At 42.9% G+C, this 16280-nt stretch overlaps 2 protein-coding genes across 6 annotated transcripts in view; one reads left to right on the top strand and one right to left on the bottom strand.

Annotated features, from left to right (window-relative positions):
* The window catches only part of LMNTD2 (lamin tail domain containing 2), a gene marked incomplete at its 5' end in the record, with an annotated part of 59569 nt that extends 47723 nt beyond the window's left edge, over nt 1-11846 (top strand). Inside the window, 4 exons of the mRNA XM_048484563.1 lie at nt 1775-1986; nt 5132-5247; nt 7224-7309; nt 11700-11846. Coding sequence (XP_048340520.1) covers nt 1775-1986; nt 5132-5247; nt 7224-7309; nt 11700-11846 — 561 coding nt within the window. The remainder of the gene's footprint in view (nt 1-1774; nt 1987-5131; nt 5248-7223; nt 7310-11699) is intronic.
* An 857-nt stretch (nt 11847-12703) lies between these two features.
* LRRC56 (leucine rich repeat containing 56) overlaps nt 12704-16280 on the bottom strand; it is a 47471-nt gene continuing 43894 nt past the window's right edge. For all 5 annotated transcript variants that reach the window (XM_048486698.1, XM_048486697.1, XM_048486696.1 and 2 more), the window contains one exon: nt 12704-13620. In XM_048486698.1, the coding sequence (XP_048342655.1) occupies nt 13428-13620 (193 nt within the window). In that variant the 3' untranslated portion in view covers nt 12704-13427. The remainder of the gene's footprint in view (nt 13621-16280) is intronic.

The raw sequence follows: 16280 nt of genomic DNA, 5'->3' as shown, positions 1-16280 counted from the left end.
AAGGCTGTCCCCCGTACCCCAACATCAGCGAGGCGATGACCAAAAAGTCATGATCTACTGTGTCAAATACTGCAGTGAGATTTAATAACATCAGGAGCGCCAAACCACCTCTGTCTAACTGGCACCGGAGGTCATCCACAATAGCAATCAGAACCATCTCATTCCCATGACCAGGACAGAAGCCAGATTGGTAGGGATCCAACACTTTAGCATCTTCCAAAAACTTCTGGAGCTGATCTGCCACTGTGCTCTCAATTACCTTGCCCAAGAATGGAAGATTCAATTGCTTCAGAGAGCCTGGTATTCCAGCTCTCTACCAGCTCACCAAGAGGGGCACCAGTGGGAGGAGCATCCCGCAGGATATTTTGGAATCTCTCAGGATCCATTAGCCTTTGCAGGCGGGCCAAAATATGCCCATCAGACAGGCAGGCACAACAGCATCAATCAGATCATGGCACTCTTTCACTAGAGGATAGGACCACATGCACACCCACCACAAAGATCAGGTCAAGAGCGTGGCCTCCCTAATGAGTAGGGTTCTCGGTATTTAGTAAGGAGAGGCCTAGTGTCACCATAGATGACACCAGATATGCAGCCGCCAAAGAGGAGGCTGAATCCACGTGGACATTGAAGTCCCTCAACACTATCAGGTTAGGGAACCGAAACACCCACTCGGCAACCACCTCTAGGAGCCACGACAGGCTATCTTCTGGGGCACTAGGCGACCAGTACACCAGCACTACAGCCAGCCTCTCCAAGGAGTCCCAAAGGAGGCCCATGCACTCTATCCCCTCAATCAGTGGAACAGGGGACATCCGAGAGGAGATTGAATCCTGAGTGATCATCACCATGCCACGCGCCCCTCAGCCTTTATTTAGGGATGGGGGATAATCATGGAACCATCTCACTCTCCCTCACCCAGGTCTCTGTGATACATGCAAGGTCCACATCCTGCTCTCCGAGAAAATCCTGGAGAACAGCGTCTTATTATTAATGGACCTTGCATTCATCAACACCAGCCACGGAGCAAAGTTCACAACTCCAGCACCACACCCCACATCCCTTGGGATAGGCTGCAGGTCGGACAGAGAGCGAGCATTACTGTATCCCACTCTATGTTATGGCAACCCCAGCAAAGGGCTATCAAGGCAAGTGAGAAGCTGGGGTGGTTTGCCTTTGCCTTTCTCTGCAGTCTTCCTTGATGGTCTCCCTTCCAAGTATTGACCCTGCTTAGCTTCCAAAATCTAATGTGATCGGGCTATGCCATGCTGCCTTCCCTCCCCCTAAATCATGTACTTAAGCATTAAGCTGCTCCTCACAAACTTGTCCATGTTATGCTGATGCTATAAGGGGCAGGTACAGTAGGCAGACTGTATCTCATTTGTTCAGAATACTAGATAGATTGCCTTGCTCAATGGAACGTTAGAAGCAGCCACCAATCACATTGATAGTAGCCTGCATGTAGTAATAAGGAAGCAGCTGAATATTATTAGCTATTTTTACATGACTATGGTGAATGAAGAACACATCCAAATAATGAGTGCCCTGAGGGAAAGGAAAAAGAAAAGAAGCCCAGCAGACTATCAGCTGCTGAAGAAATCACCAATGATGTGAGAGACTTCTGCTGTTGTGTAGTTTTCTCATTTGTATCTTTTTAATTTTTTAGTGAGTTCAAATTGTAAGCAGCCTTGAGCGTATTGGCAGAAAGGGGTTATATAAATGTCAGTAAATGTCAGCTGAGATCTGGTGTATGCTTTCCTCCTCTCACTCCCAGACTGTGTCACAATACACAGCACCTCACAGAGTCACAGAAGCTGCAGAAGCCTACAGTGATAGCGTGGACCTTTCTGTGGACAAATTTCCACTTACTGATGACAAGGAGGAATTTCTTGCATCCTCATGGCCCTCAAAGGAAGAAATCGCTTTGCTTGAACAGACTCTCCAGAAAGAAAGGATGAATAGTTCTTCCAGAATCTTAAAGAAAAGGTATAGATTTAATCTAGAAGGAAATATAATAAATCTAGCCAGCAGAGAGAAGAAATGGAGCATAGTATCATCTAATACATTACTAACCCACTGCTGTGTCCAACTTCCATTTTGAACATGTGATCCATGACCTAATAATAGTTGTGGTCCTATTGGTGTATTTAGATGCCAGCAGAGGCTTTTGAATCATCAGATGCCATCTGTGCAATCCAGGGGTTATTCTATTGGGCAGCGGGACACATTTTGTGCAGCAGGGAAACAAAGTGTGCAGTCAGAAATCATTTTTTGTTCAGTTGGCACTATGGGCTTTAAAAAGGAACAAGATAAGATGGATGAGGAAAAAAAGATCAAGAAATAGGAAAATTAAGATGATTACTGTTGCCTCAGCTCATAACCATATAGAAATAGTATACTATCAGGACCAATTGCTTGAGACTAATCAAGATTGCAGATTTTGGGCTAGCACTGGCTTCTGGTGCAATGGCGGGGGGGGGGGGACTTAGAATAAACCCTGGTGCAGCCATGTTGACAGTTGCAAAGCACATAAAGGGACGAGAGCAACATCTTTACAGAATAAATTAACTATCTTTTAGCCCTTCTAAAGTTCTATCTTGTGGCAGTTTATCACAAGTGGAGACTTGGCTTCTTGTTGTGCTTGAGTATTCCCTCTTCCCATCACATGCGCAGCATCTCCAAAGACTTTCTGGTTTCTAAAGGCTTTGGTCTAACTCTAACTCCATCTTGTTGTGATATTTGATGTGGGCACCTGCACTAACAAGAATTTCTTTCTTTCCTGCAAAAGAAAGAAATAAACTCAAGTTTGTAAGTACCTGCATTTGGATGTCATAACAAATTAGACCTTCAAATCAAAGATGTGGGGAAGGAAAACTGGAAGGAAATGCATGAGCCCAACAAGCCAGTTCCTGCCCAACATAAACAAAGTTCCGTTTGTTCATCTATATCTGAATATAGTAGTGATGGCAAACCTATGGCACAGGTGCCAGAGGTGGCACTTAGAGCCGTCTCTGTGGGCATGTGCAAACAGAGTGCCCCCCCCCCCATCTAGACTGGCCTGGGCCGCTGGGCTCGATTATTAGCATTAAACCTAAGACCTAGTTTTGGGGAAGTAGTGTAGGTAACCCTGTTAAGCGCTGTTAAACCCCACTGATTTTCATGCGAAGAACTAAAATGTGATCCTTCACCTGGGAGTAAGCTCGGTTGCTGGCAATGGGGCTTGCTTCTGACCCTCCTAGGGTCGTGATTCACCCAATGGAAGAGTTGCTCGGTTGCTTCGAAGCAAAGCCACTGACTACCACCAAGCTTATTCCTGAGTAACGCACACCTCGGAGCCAACCATTTTTTCTAAACGAAAACCTCAGTATTCAGGTTAAAGTGTTGACACTTTGTGATTAATAAGTGGGTTTTGGTTTGCAATTTGGGCACTCGGTCTCAAAAAGGTTTGCCACCGCTGGAATATAGTCTCTATACATGCTTGTGGCATTTAGAGGAAAACTCATTTCAGAACTGAAGCTGGAGAAATGAAATCAAAACTCAGATCCCAGTGTCCAGGGTGAGCATAACAGATAGCACAAGAAGATTTTTGAGTGGGAAATAAACAATTTTGTGTGAAAGTGAGGACTGCAAATTGCAGGAATGTGATGCAGATTTAGGTGCATGAATCTTGAAGATTTAGTCAGGGTATACCATTGGTGTCCAGAATACCTTTAACAAATTCCTATGATTCATGGCAAACTATACAGTGATTCTGGAGTTTTCTCTTTAGCACTTCAGACGTATACAGATCTTGAAAAAGAACTACGGTACCCCTCCCCCAGTAGATCAGGGTTACAATACTGGGAAAGGAAAGAAAGTAACTCCCTTTCCCATATATTGTCTTCAGTCAAAATGGTCCCAATTGACTCCTTTAGATGCTAGTAAGAGATAAGAGGTTTCATACAGTACCTTTTTTAAATCAACTGGTGGTAAAAAGTAGTGTAAAATACAGGAAGGAAAAATTAGACACAATAGCTGTGATTTATTATCTGCTGCTGCCTCTATTAGCTGCTTTTTAAGAGTCCAAGATCATGTTTGGCATTTCAGCCACAGAATTCCAGTGCCTGTGGTTTGGCCCCCAGGTTATCAAGGGCTGGTGTTACAGATAAGGATGTTTACCCATGTCATAGCAGTGGTAAATTAGTCTGGTGTAATTTCAGTCTCTCTGGTTCTTTTGAAGCATGAAGAACCACACATTATGGGGGAGGGGGGGTGTTCATCCCAGCACTTTTGCTCTTCACTCTGTACCTTTTTGCTCTGGCTGAGTGACCTGTTGAACCACAGTGGCTAAGTGTGTGAGTTGTGAATAAGGAAGACTCACCTCAACCCCAAACTTGTAAGGTGCCATTAGGGGAGCTGATTCTGACCACCTGCAATATGGGGTTAATAATATTGGCATATTCTCCAGATTTGTGGTAATGCTTACTGTACTAAACGTGAAAAGATTACTTTGACTGCACATAATGCACCACGGCCTGATTACTGTCAGGGGCAGCTAACAGGAATATATTTCACCTATTTTAAAGAAGTTTCATTAGCTGCCAGCTTGTTTCCAAGACAATTCAAGGCAACGGTTATAATGAAAAAAATCCCTTCATGGTCTATCTCCTCCCATATATCCTCATGTACTAACTACAGTATCCAAGCTGCTACTTACTGGCTGTTAATCCACTTCAGATGGCTTGCATAGCATGAACGAGAGCCCCAGGCCTTTTCCAAAGTGAGAAGAGCCCCATTACTGGAAATCTGCAGAAAGCGTTGCAAGATTATAGTAATCTTTTGGGTAAGGGAGTATTAGAGGTTTAATTCTGTTGGTTTTAAATGGCAAAGTTTGAACTATGGTTATAAGCTAGATTGAACCATGCAGAAAAGGGGGATATAAATATTTTATTAATAAATAATAATACATAAACATTATTAGTTCTCAAATTAGTTACTTAATATCAGGTAGATTGTTTTCATTGCCAGATGCTGCCGATGTGAAATGTTTTCAGCAGCCTATACAAGTTTAAAGCTGGTGAGTAGATACATTTACACTGCTTTGGGGATGATCGTGAGCTTTATACTGAGTCAGTCTCGTTTCTCTACTCAGGTACACAGGCCGAGTTTCTATTGACTCTTCATGCAGCACCATTAGGAATATCTATTCCAAAGCAACAAAGAGAATCAATGAGGCAGGAAGTCAGTCTTCCATCTTGTCCTTAAAAGGTATCAGCTACCCAATCTTGAGTATGTAGATCAATGTAAAGATTTTTATGTTAAGTGTCCAGCCATGTTTTAGGAGCTCTTTCTGCTAACTGAATGTATCTATGTTGAAAAAAATTATGGATGTATTAAAACTGACTGGAATGGTTTAATTGAACATGCTCAGTGGCAGGTACAGAGGCACTAATTATGAGGTATGTGGAAACACGTGAAGCCCTAACAAGTGGGTTTTTTTTAAAAAAAAACAGGACATCCCAACCACCACCACCACCACCACCCACCCACCCACCCACAAAAGAACTTCTCAGCTTGGCACTAGAGGGAGGCAATTTTGAGCTGAGGATCCATGAGTTGGGGAAGGGTTTCAGAATCCCCTTTCTCTAACCTCTGGAACAAAACAACTTCTCTGTGAAACTTTATTTTTAAAAGTTTTGAAGTTCCATTGCACATGAGCATTTACAACTGCAGGTGTAAATCTAGATAATGACCATGGCTGTTCCCCCAAGATAGCCTAGGAAATGAAAGGATGAGGAATAGGATTCTCTTGCACAGAAAGTCTCAGCAGCCAGGCTGAAATATACCTGTTAGGTTTCTTCAGTGTAGACCCGCTTAGAAAATTGTGGTCATGTGTATAGGACAATACAATTATCTAAATATATTCCTCAACCCTTGAGGGGTTTTTTTTTTACAAATCACTTATTCTCTGCTTCTACTTTTGTTTCTTTTAATTAGGATGCCAGGTACTAATCAAACTCTTGTGCTTTATCCTGTGCTTAGAATACGGTGGGAAAATCACAACCTCCCTGACCTGCTACTAGACAAGCTTCTCTTGTGTTAACTTGTATGAATTGCATAGAGCTTTGGGCAGCTGGTTTATTTATCCTTGCAATTTTTTTAAAATTGCAAACTGCTGTGCAGTCATGTTTCTACTGCAAAGGGATTTCAGTGCCAATTTATGACAGACACACCAAATACTATTGAGGCTCAGACAGCATTAATTTGCTGTATGTTTGGAGACCAGAATGGGAAACCCGTTTTTTAAAAAAATAACTTCAGATATAATTTCTAATCCTATTGCATGTGCGCTTACGGAAAGTGCTTCATAATTCAGAGGCGAGTGGCTAGGCTGATTCATAGTATCTCACTGGGAACTGGTCTTGTCTTAGATTTTTATCCCACCCTTTCTTCAGGGCACTCAGGATTAGCAGTGTGACACGCACACACACCCCAAATTGTATTTTTCAGATTTGGTTACATTAGGCTATAAAAATTTTGGCGAAAAAGTCAAATCAGATGGAGTTTGGGCTCCATTATAGCCTATGGGCTCTGGGAAGGGGAGCTGTTTTTGTGGTAGAGGCACCAAACTTTCAGTTTAGCTGCTGGTGACTCTTCTTACAAGAATCCCCAAGTTTGATAAAGATTGGATCAAGGGGTCTGATTTCATTGGGCCTGTTTGTTCCTCTACTCACTAGAAGGTATGCTGTAAATTTGGTGCCTCTACCTTTAAAACCACCACCACCCCCTCCCAAGCTCTGGAAAGATTCCTAATAGATTATAGTGGAGTAGGAGGAATTAAAGGGTCCCATTAAAGCCTATGGGAAAATCCCAAAAACACTGGAAAGGTATTTTTCGGCCTTTTTTAGTTTGGCAAAGCTGAATGTGCACCCATGTTTAGGATACATTGTTCTTCTCGCCTTGCAAAAATCCTGTACAATATTCTAGGATGAGTGAGGAATAGCCAGGATCCCCTAGTGAGCTGTCACAGATAAATGGGAATATAAATCCCATTCTCCCACTTTCCTCCTCCATCACCTCATGTCCCCCAGTATGTGTAAGAGTGCTATCAAATACATCAGTGTATGTGGGATAAAGATCATCAATAGCTTTGGATTCATCTAAAATATGGAAATATTACACTTTCTGAAGTGCAGGTGAACGTGTCCTAATTAGGTGATCTGCTTTTATTTTTGTGTTTACAGTGAAAGAGAGTCATTCTTCATCCAGTGATGATGAATATCTTCCTTCTGAAATATGGAAGCCCATACCTGAAGAGCCAAAAGCCAGAGTCAGTAAAGCTTATTAGTAGTAAATGTATAGAAATGTAGCAGCATTCCCAATCCTGTACACTCCTATATAGGATTTTCTGAGCTCAAGATTAGAAGTCAGGAAGTCCCGCCTACCAAATGGGAAGTCCTGCATCAAACAGTATGTCCCGCCGACCAACCAATCAGCGTGTGCCATGTAAGCAAAGCCACGCCCTCAAAACTGTCAAAATAGTTTGATGACAAAAGCTATGTTCCTAGACTACTTAGGGAGTGTTTGCAGAAGCTTCTTGGTTTCTTAAAATATAAACAGAACTCAGCAACATGTACATTAAATATCATGTGGCTGAATCTAGGGACTCTGAAGGTAACATGACTAGAAAGGACTATTGGAGAGGACAAACTTTAACATGGAAAAGCACATGGGGAAGTCCAGTTAATGTTGTTACTACAAAGGCACTTCATGTGTGCATGATGGAATAATCCAGAATATATATTTTGATAATAAAAATGAAAATTATTACAGTTGAGCCACTACCCTTTAGAACATAAGAACATAAGAACAAGCCAGCTGGATCAGACCAGAGTCCATCTAGTCCAGCTCTCTGCTACTCACAGTGGCCCACCAGGTGCCTTTGGGAGCTCACATGCAGAATGTGAAAGTAATGGCCTTCTGCGGTTATTGCTCCCGAGCACCTGGTCTGTTAAGGCATTTGCAATCTCAGATCAAAGAGGATCAAGATTGGTAGCCATAAATCGACTTCTCCTCCATAAATCTGTCCAAGCCCCTTTTAAAGCTATCCAGGTTAGTGGCCATCACCACCTCCTGTGGCAGCATATTCCAAACACCAATCACACACTGCGTGAAGAAGTGTTTCCTTTTATTAGTCCTAATTCTTCCCCCCAGCATTTTCAATGAATGCCCCCTGGTTCTAGTATTGTGAGAAAGAGAGAAAAATTTCTCTCTGTCAACATTTTCTACCCCATGCATAATTTTATAGACTTCAATCATATCCCCCCTCAGCCGTCTCCTCTCCAAACTAAAGAGTCTCCAACGCTGCAGCCTCTCCTCATAGGGAAGGTGCTCCAGTCCCTCAATCATCCTTGTTGCTTTTCTCTGCACTTTTTCTATCTCCTCAATATCCTTTTTGAGATGCGGCGACCAGAACTGGACACAGTACTCCAAGTGCGGTCGCACCACTGCTTTATATAACGGCATGACAATCTTTGCAGTTTTATTCTCAATTCCTTTCCTAATGATCCCCAGCATAGAGTTTGCCTTTTTCACAGCTGCCATGCATTGAGTTGACATTCCCATGGAACTATCAACTAAGACGCCCAAATCCCTTTCCTGGTCTGTGACTGATAGCACTGACCCCTGTAGCTTGTATGTTAAGTTTGGATTTTTTGCCCCTATGTGCATCACTTTGCATTTTGCTACACTGAACTGCATTTGCCATTTCTGAGCCCACTCACCTAATTTATCAAGGTCTGCTTGGAGCTCTTCGCAATCCTTTGTGGTTCTCACCACACTACATAATTTGGTATCATCTGCAAACTTGGCCACCACGCTACCCACCCCTACTTCCAGGTCATTTATGAATAGGTTAAAGAGCACTGGTCCCAAAACGGATCCCTGGGGGACACCACTCCCTACATCTCTCCATTGTGAGAACTTCCCATTTACACCCACTCTTTGCTTCCTGTTTCTCAACCAGTTTTTAATCCATAGGAGGACTTCCCCTCTTATTCCTTCATTGCTGAGTTTTCTCAATAGTCTCTGGTGAGGAACTTTGTCAAAAGCCTTTTGGAAATCCAAGTAGACAATGTCCACTGGTTCCCCCTTATCCACATGCCTGTTTACACCCTCAAAGAACTCTAGTAAGTTTGTAAGACAGGATTTGCCTCTGCAAAAGCCATGCTGACTCGTTCTCAGCAGGTCTTGCTTTTCTACATGTTTTATAATTTTATCTTTAATGATAGATTCTACTAATTTACCAGGAACAGATGTCAAACTGACTGGCCTGTAATTTCCCGGGTCCCCCCTAGATCCTTTCTTAAAAATTGGTGTGACATTGGCCATCTTCCAGTCTTCAGGGATGGAGCCTGATTTCAGGGATAAGTTGCATATTAAAGTGAGAAGATCAGCAATTTCATGCTTGAGCTCTTTAAGAACTCTTGGGTGAATGCAATCTGGGCCAGGGGATTTGGTAGCATTTAGTTTATCAATGGCTGCCAGAACTTCTTCCTTGTCTACCACTATCTTTGCTAGTTCCTCGGATTCGCCTCCCAAGAAGCATGGTTCAGGTGCAGGAATTTTCCTAACTTCCTCTTGGGTGAAGACAGATGCAAAGAGTTCATTAAGCTTCTCTGCAATCTCCCTGTCATCGTTTAGCACACCTTTTGCTCCTTTGTCATCTAACAGGCCTACCGCTTCCCTAGCTGGCTTCCTACTTTTGATATACTTGAAGAACTGTTTGTTGCTGGTCTTGATGTTCGCAGCCATGCGTTCCTCATAATCCTTTTTTGCCTCCCTTACAGCTAACTTGCTTCTCTTTTGCCACCATTTGTGTTCCCTCTCATATTCTTCATCAGTCAAACTGGACTTCCATTTTCTAAAAGACATTTTCTTTTTTCTGATATTTTCCTCAACCTCTCTTGTTAACCATGGTGGCTTTCTTTTGGACTGGGTGCTGCCTTTCCTAACCTGCGGAACACATTCCAGCTGAGCTTTTATTATTGTGTTTTTAAATAACTTCCAAGCATCCTGGACAGTTTTGACTCTCTTAATTTTCCCTTTCAGCTTCCTGCACACTATCCCCCTCATCTTTGAGAAATTTCCCTTTCTGAAGGCGAATGTAACTACATTAGTAGTTGTCACTTGTTCGCATGCAGAGATACTGAATCTGACAGCATTGTGGTCGCTGTTCCCTATCGGCTCAACAACACTGACTTCCTGCACTAGGTCCTGGGTCCCACTTAGAATTAGAACCTTTCTACAAATTCAGTAGGTCAGTGGCTGATGACTGAAATGATGACTTGCTGCAGTACTCACAACAGAAGAAAAAGCACCCAACAGCCTACACATTTTTTAGATCTTTGTTTCTTTTTTTAAAAGCCAAGACCTTCTGCTTTTGCATTCTGTCAGATATTCAGCTCTGTAGAACATAGCAAACCCCACAGTAAACATTCTATGAAATAATATGTCTTTTTTGGGAACCTTGAAATAAGATTCAACAATCAAGTTGCTTAGCAGGCCTTACTCTGAAGAAAGAAGTAACAGAATATTATTTAGGAGAATAATGACTTCAAACTGTCTCCCTCTCCACCTGTATTACCATTTAGCATTTACTATCATTAAGGCCAAAGATGGATCACTGCAAGGCAAAAATTGACATTAAGTTTTAACTTACTATCCAGATGGATTTTCCTCTACTCGGATACGTAACTTTTCATTTTGTCTCTGTCTCAGGCACTGTATTTTTAGAATGAGAAATGTTTCATCCACATTGTGTTAAGATGTAACATTAATTTAAGAGTTGGGAAAGAATTTGATTACTGCAATATGAAGAGGGCAGTGGTCAGGAGTTTCACTGCCATAATCCCATTATACTTGTGGAATATTTGTCCTATAACAAAAATCTACTGACCACTGTTTTTCTGACAAAGCATACAGCATTCAGGATTCAGGCGTCCCAAGTTATCACTTGTTGTGTATAAAAGACAATGAATTGTGAGCAATGCAACAGCTATCTCCAGTTTGTGATTTTCAGTTTTCCTGCTATGATGACAAGAGCAGCTATCACATAAAAAAAGAGCTATACGCTAAACTTTTTGATATGCTTAATGTCTGATGGATGTAATACACTGGCAGAATACTGAGCTTACATTAACTATACAGTTACATCAGATGAGGTGTGGCAAACATCTGCCTATTACACAAGAAGGTTTATACACAGTGGGTTTTTTCCTGGAGTTTTCAGTGCTAACTGGGGATTTCCTCACTGCGAAGCTACCCCAGCTGAGCCAGCCATCATTTGCCATACCCAACACTTGTCTTGGTGTCTGCTGCTTTTTTCTCTTAAAAAGGAGCACTCTTCAGGCTACTCTGCTGGTCACTTGTGGGAGGAACTGCTGTTAGGTGAGTGGGGGAAGGTGGGAGGGGTGAGAAAAGCTGCAGTGGGCTGAGCACACACAGCTTCTCTGCTTTTTCAGCAAAGATAGTGGGAAAATTGCACTTGAAGAGGTTTTGGAAGCCATGGAGCATCTCTGACTTGCCTAGCAGTGAGTTCCGGATGGAGAAAAATGTGTGCGCAACCAAGAATCTGCATTCACCACGGGGCTGACCTCCAGAGCATAATAGGCCATCATCTAATTTCGTATTGCTGGTTATAGTAATGTCCTTTTCTTTAGGAGTTCAAGACAACACTGGACACTTCACTTCCCATGGTAGCTCTGATAGGACAGAAGAGTGCCCGCTCAAAATATGGTTTCAAGCACATGAATTACGTTCCCACCACCACAGACCTGCATCTACGGCGATACTATTATGGTAGTTGACATGTTGATGAAAGGAAGAAAAGTAAATTTGGTTTGCACAACTTCTTTAAATACACTATGTTGCAGTCTTGACAACAACTTTTGTGGCTTGCAACTCTAATTCTGAGGTGATTTTGATGCCTGCTTACTTATCCTGGAAGAGTTGGCTGTTGGAGGCAAGAGAAAGGAATAGCAGATATAATGATTTCGTAAAGAGGCTTCCAAATGAAATGTGATTATTGCTGAATGCTGGTTTTAATAGATGAATTCCTTTCACGTGAATGGGAAATAAGCAAATAATTTAGTATTTGGTACCTAGCTATGTATTTAAATGTGGAATTATCCTACAGTGCAATCCTATGAACTACTGCATAGTTGTCAGCCCACTGACTTGAATGGGCTCAGAAGGGTGTAACTCTGCATAGGATGGTATGGCCAATCATATAGAAAAAAGGACTGGAGATGCTTAAACTTATTAGTTCAACATAAGAAATAACTGAAGAGTTGGGCTGAACAATCTCTATTTCATACTCGGTTCTTTGTAGTGTTCTCTATTATATTTTTAGAACTGTGAACCAGATGATAATTCACAATATACTCATCATATCTTACTGCACACATTACAGGAATAAGCACCCTACAACTGTCATCTTGGAGAAAGTTTGGAAAATAAATTATGTTGTTATATCAATCTAAATCTGATCTGAAAAAGTTGCATTTGATCACAAGTGTACATTTGTTGAAACAAGGCACAGCATAGATGAAGTAAATGTGTGAGGCTTCAGCAATCAATCACATCAACTGAAAACATATCTACACAGGTCTTTCAGCTTGGAGAACATACAACTACCCCCTCATGTATATCCAAATGACAGCCATTCCAGAAAAGTGCTATGAGTTTATTGTAAGCACAATTAAAACAAGTTGATATGATCAAATCCTTCTGATTACAACCTCCCTCTGAACTACTCAGTTTTTCCCTGCTAAAAAGAATAATCTCAAAAGGGATACCTGTTTAAACATCAGTGGTGATAGGGCAGCCAGTATCTGAATCGAGGATATGTTCTGCAAGTTAGACTTCTGTCCAAAGAACACACAGAGCCCACCCAGATCCTATCCAAGAGTTGAAGTAACATAACTTCCTCAGTCTATTCTGTTATTTTGCCTAAGGGAGTACATCGGCTGACCCTTGAACAGCTGCAGCTGGATACCTGAGGAGCTGAAGAAGGACAGTCTGTACCTTCCTCCCACTGGCTGAGTCAAGGGAGCCACCCTGGCTAGTAAGGCCAGCCATGCAGCTGATCCAGAAGGCATGCAGTCTCTGGAGGGGCCTGTAATGGCACAAGCTGTCTCTTCTTTCAGAAGCTACTAAAATGGCTGGTTGGAGGGCTGAAGCGTCTCTCTTGACATATCGCTTTTGTTTGTGGCAGTGAAGGCATTTTGGCTAAACTGCTTTGCTTGCCTAGAGCCACTTGTGCTTAATTATCAAATTGACTCAGAAAAGTTGTCCTGTGTTGCTCATAGGAAAATGGGAAACTCAGAAAACAGCTGAGTGCTTCTGTAACTTGGCAACGATGTCTGCACAGCTGCTCCGGCCACTTCCTACAGCTCAGGAAGTTTGCTTTGAGCTATCATGGAGATATTCGGCCTGCTTGGCAAACTCTGAAGCCCAGCCTTGGTTGTCAGAGGGCAGCCCACGTTTAGCATTACAAGGGTCTCTGGCATTTTTGTGCATGAGTGAACAACTTTGTGGTGAGGGTTGATCATCTTATGACGACTTCTATCCACGGAGGCCCTGAAGAAAAACAAAAACAAAAAAACACAGCAAAGCACAGTGAACTACTACAAATGTCAGAAAAAGTGATTTAGCATATTGTATTCACCTGTATACACCTACAGCTGGATAAACCATAGAGAAATAGAAGGCTTTCTACAAATCTCCATCTTCTATGCCTGGCATGGAGAATATGAAGCAATTAAGCTGTAGTATAAGAGTATGGGTGCATGGTCATGACATGGGCTCATTCCGCACATGCAGAATAATGCACTTTCAAATGGCTTTCAGTGCTCTTTGAAGCTGTGCGGAATAGCAAAATCCACTTGCAAACAGTTGTGAAAGTGGTTTAAAAACGCATTATTTTGCGTGTGCGGAAGGGGCCTAGGCTTGAGTAATACCGAAAATATTTGGTAAAATTCAATTTGGCTTTATTCGGGTGTAAAATTATCTGTGTACCCGAATAAGATGAATTTAATATTTGGTATACCTCGGGTCATATTTTTTTGGTATTTTTGGTGTATTTTTGGTTTTTGGCATGTAGAGCTGCATTTTTAAAGCTAGTGACACCAAAATGTTAGGATATCTTCAGAAGACTCTCCTGATGATACAACCCAAAGAGGGTGCTCTATCTCCCAATGTTTCCAATGGGAACTAATAGGAGATGGGGGTCCCTCCCCTCCCTTGCATGCCATCCCTCACTCCCTCCCCTCCCTCACTCCCTTTCCTTTGCATGGCACCCCTCCCCCTCCCTCCGCTAGGATGGGTGGGCCATGTCCAGATGCTGGGTCCCCTCCTCTCTCTCTCTCCCTCCCCCTCCCTCCCCCCTCCCTCCCCGCTCCCTCCGCTAGAGTGGGTGGGCCATGTCCAGATGCCAGGCCCCCTCCCCTCCCTTGCATGGCACCATCCCCTTCCCTCCACTAGGGTGGGTGGGTCATGTCCAGATACTGGGCTCCCTCCCCTCCCTTGCATGCCACACCTCACTCCCTCCCCTTCTCTTGCATGCCATCCTCCCCCTCTCTCCGCTAGTGTGGGTGGGTCATGTTGAGATGCCGGGCTCCCTCCCCTCCCTTGCATGCCACCCCTCACTCTCTCCCTCCCTCCCCTTTCCTTGTCTCATGGGCAGGTAAATGGGCCCAATTCCCACACCCCCACCCCAGCCTGGATACTTAGGGTCTTAAACTTGTCACTATAAATATACTAAACACTAGAAGGGGACTTCTCTTACTGATACTTGACACTAGGGACTAGAGTGTTTTCTCTTATAGATACTTGACACTTCTATTATAGACTTATATTATATGTGTTACAATTATATATGTTCTCATGTTACAAAATATGACATTTATCCAGAGTGACTAGCCATGTCCCTAAGGTCGCCTGGGCACCATAACTTTGGACCCCCGGGAATGGGGGGAATGGGGGGATGTTTAGTTTGTTGGTTTTTTACCTCTTTAAACATTGTTTCAAGGGATTTTTCACTCCCTTGGAAGAATGCTTAAAGAGTCAGAAAACAACAAACTACAGATTCCACACACCCCTTCCCCCAGCAAGTGCCTGCAAGTGGAGATCCTTTAAAGGGACTCCCGTTTGCAGGTGCTTGCCGTGGGAAGGGGGGGAGGTGGAGTCTGCAGTTTGCTGTTTTCTGACTCTTTGAGCATTCTTTCAAGTGAGTGAAAAATTCCTTGAAATAATGCTTAAAGAGTCAGAAAGCAGCAAACTCAGATTCCACCTCCCCCCCTTTCCCCCGGCAAGCATCTGCAAGAGGAGATCTTTTAAAGAGACTCCCATTTTCAGGCGCTTATTGAGGGAAGGGGGGAAGCGGCTGCATGCGGGGATCATTTAAATGATCCTGGAATGCTGCTAAATGTATACAAGCTGATCTGAATATTTTTCATTTGGATCAGCTCGTATTCGGGCATATTGTATTCAGGCCGAATGTGACCCGAACAGGCCACAATTGGCCATTTTGGGTGATTCGGGATACCTGAATCACCAAGCCTAGTCATGACCCCTGTGCAATTAACACCCCTGCTAAATTTCTATCATCTTACTAAGACAAAGGTGCTGTCAGTTAATAAGGCTTAAAGGGCTTTGTAGAGACTCCAGTTCTCAGTTCGGGGGTGTTTTTAGATCTAGGGCTACAAGGGAAGGTGTTGATCCCTATGGCACATCACATTTCTAATCAACTTCGCTGGTTTGCTAGCAGCAGCTCTTCCATGAGAGGCATGGTTTTGCCACAGTTATCCCAATTCTGATTACATTGTATTAGCCCAGTAATAGAGAACCAGGGTGATGTGGCAGTTAACAGTGACAGGCTCTAATCTGGAGAACAGCATTTGATTCCTCCACACTAGTTCTGCTGGGTGATGTTGGATGACTGTTATCTACCCACACAGACTTCTAGTTTGCTTCCAAGCACAATTTAAAATGCTCATTGTTATCTCTAAAGCCCTATATAGTTTTGGACTGGGACACTTGAAGGACAATTTTCTCCAGCACAAACCTGCCCACTGCCCAAAGTAGTTACCAGAGGCCATGCCCTTTTTGTCCTCATAGGCAGAAACAGTGGACAATCAAAGACTGGACCTTTTTATGGTGGTACCGAGTATGTGGAAGCCAGTACCCACAAAGGCTTATCTGGTAACAGATGTGCAAATTTTCAAGAACCAGACTAAGAA

This window comes from Sphaerodactylus townsendi, linkage group LG02 (assembly GCF_021028975.2).
Source record: "Sphaerodactylus townsendi isolate TG3544 linkage group LG02, MPM_Stown_v2.3, whole genome shotgun sequence".
NCBI lineage: Eukaryota > Metazoa > Chordata > Lepidosauria > Squamata > Sphaerodactylidae > Sphaerodactylus > Sphaerodactylus townsendi.
This window is presented reverse-complemented; position numbering and strand designations above follow the sequence as displayed.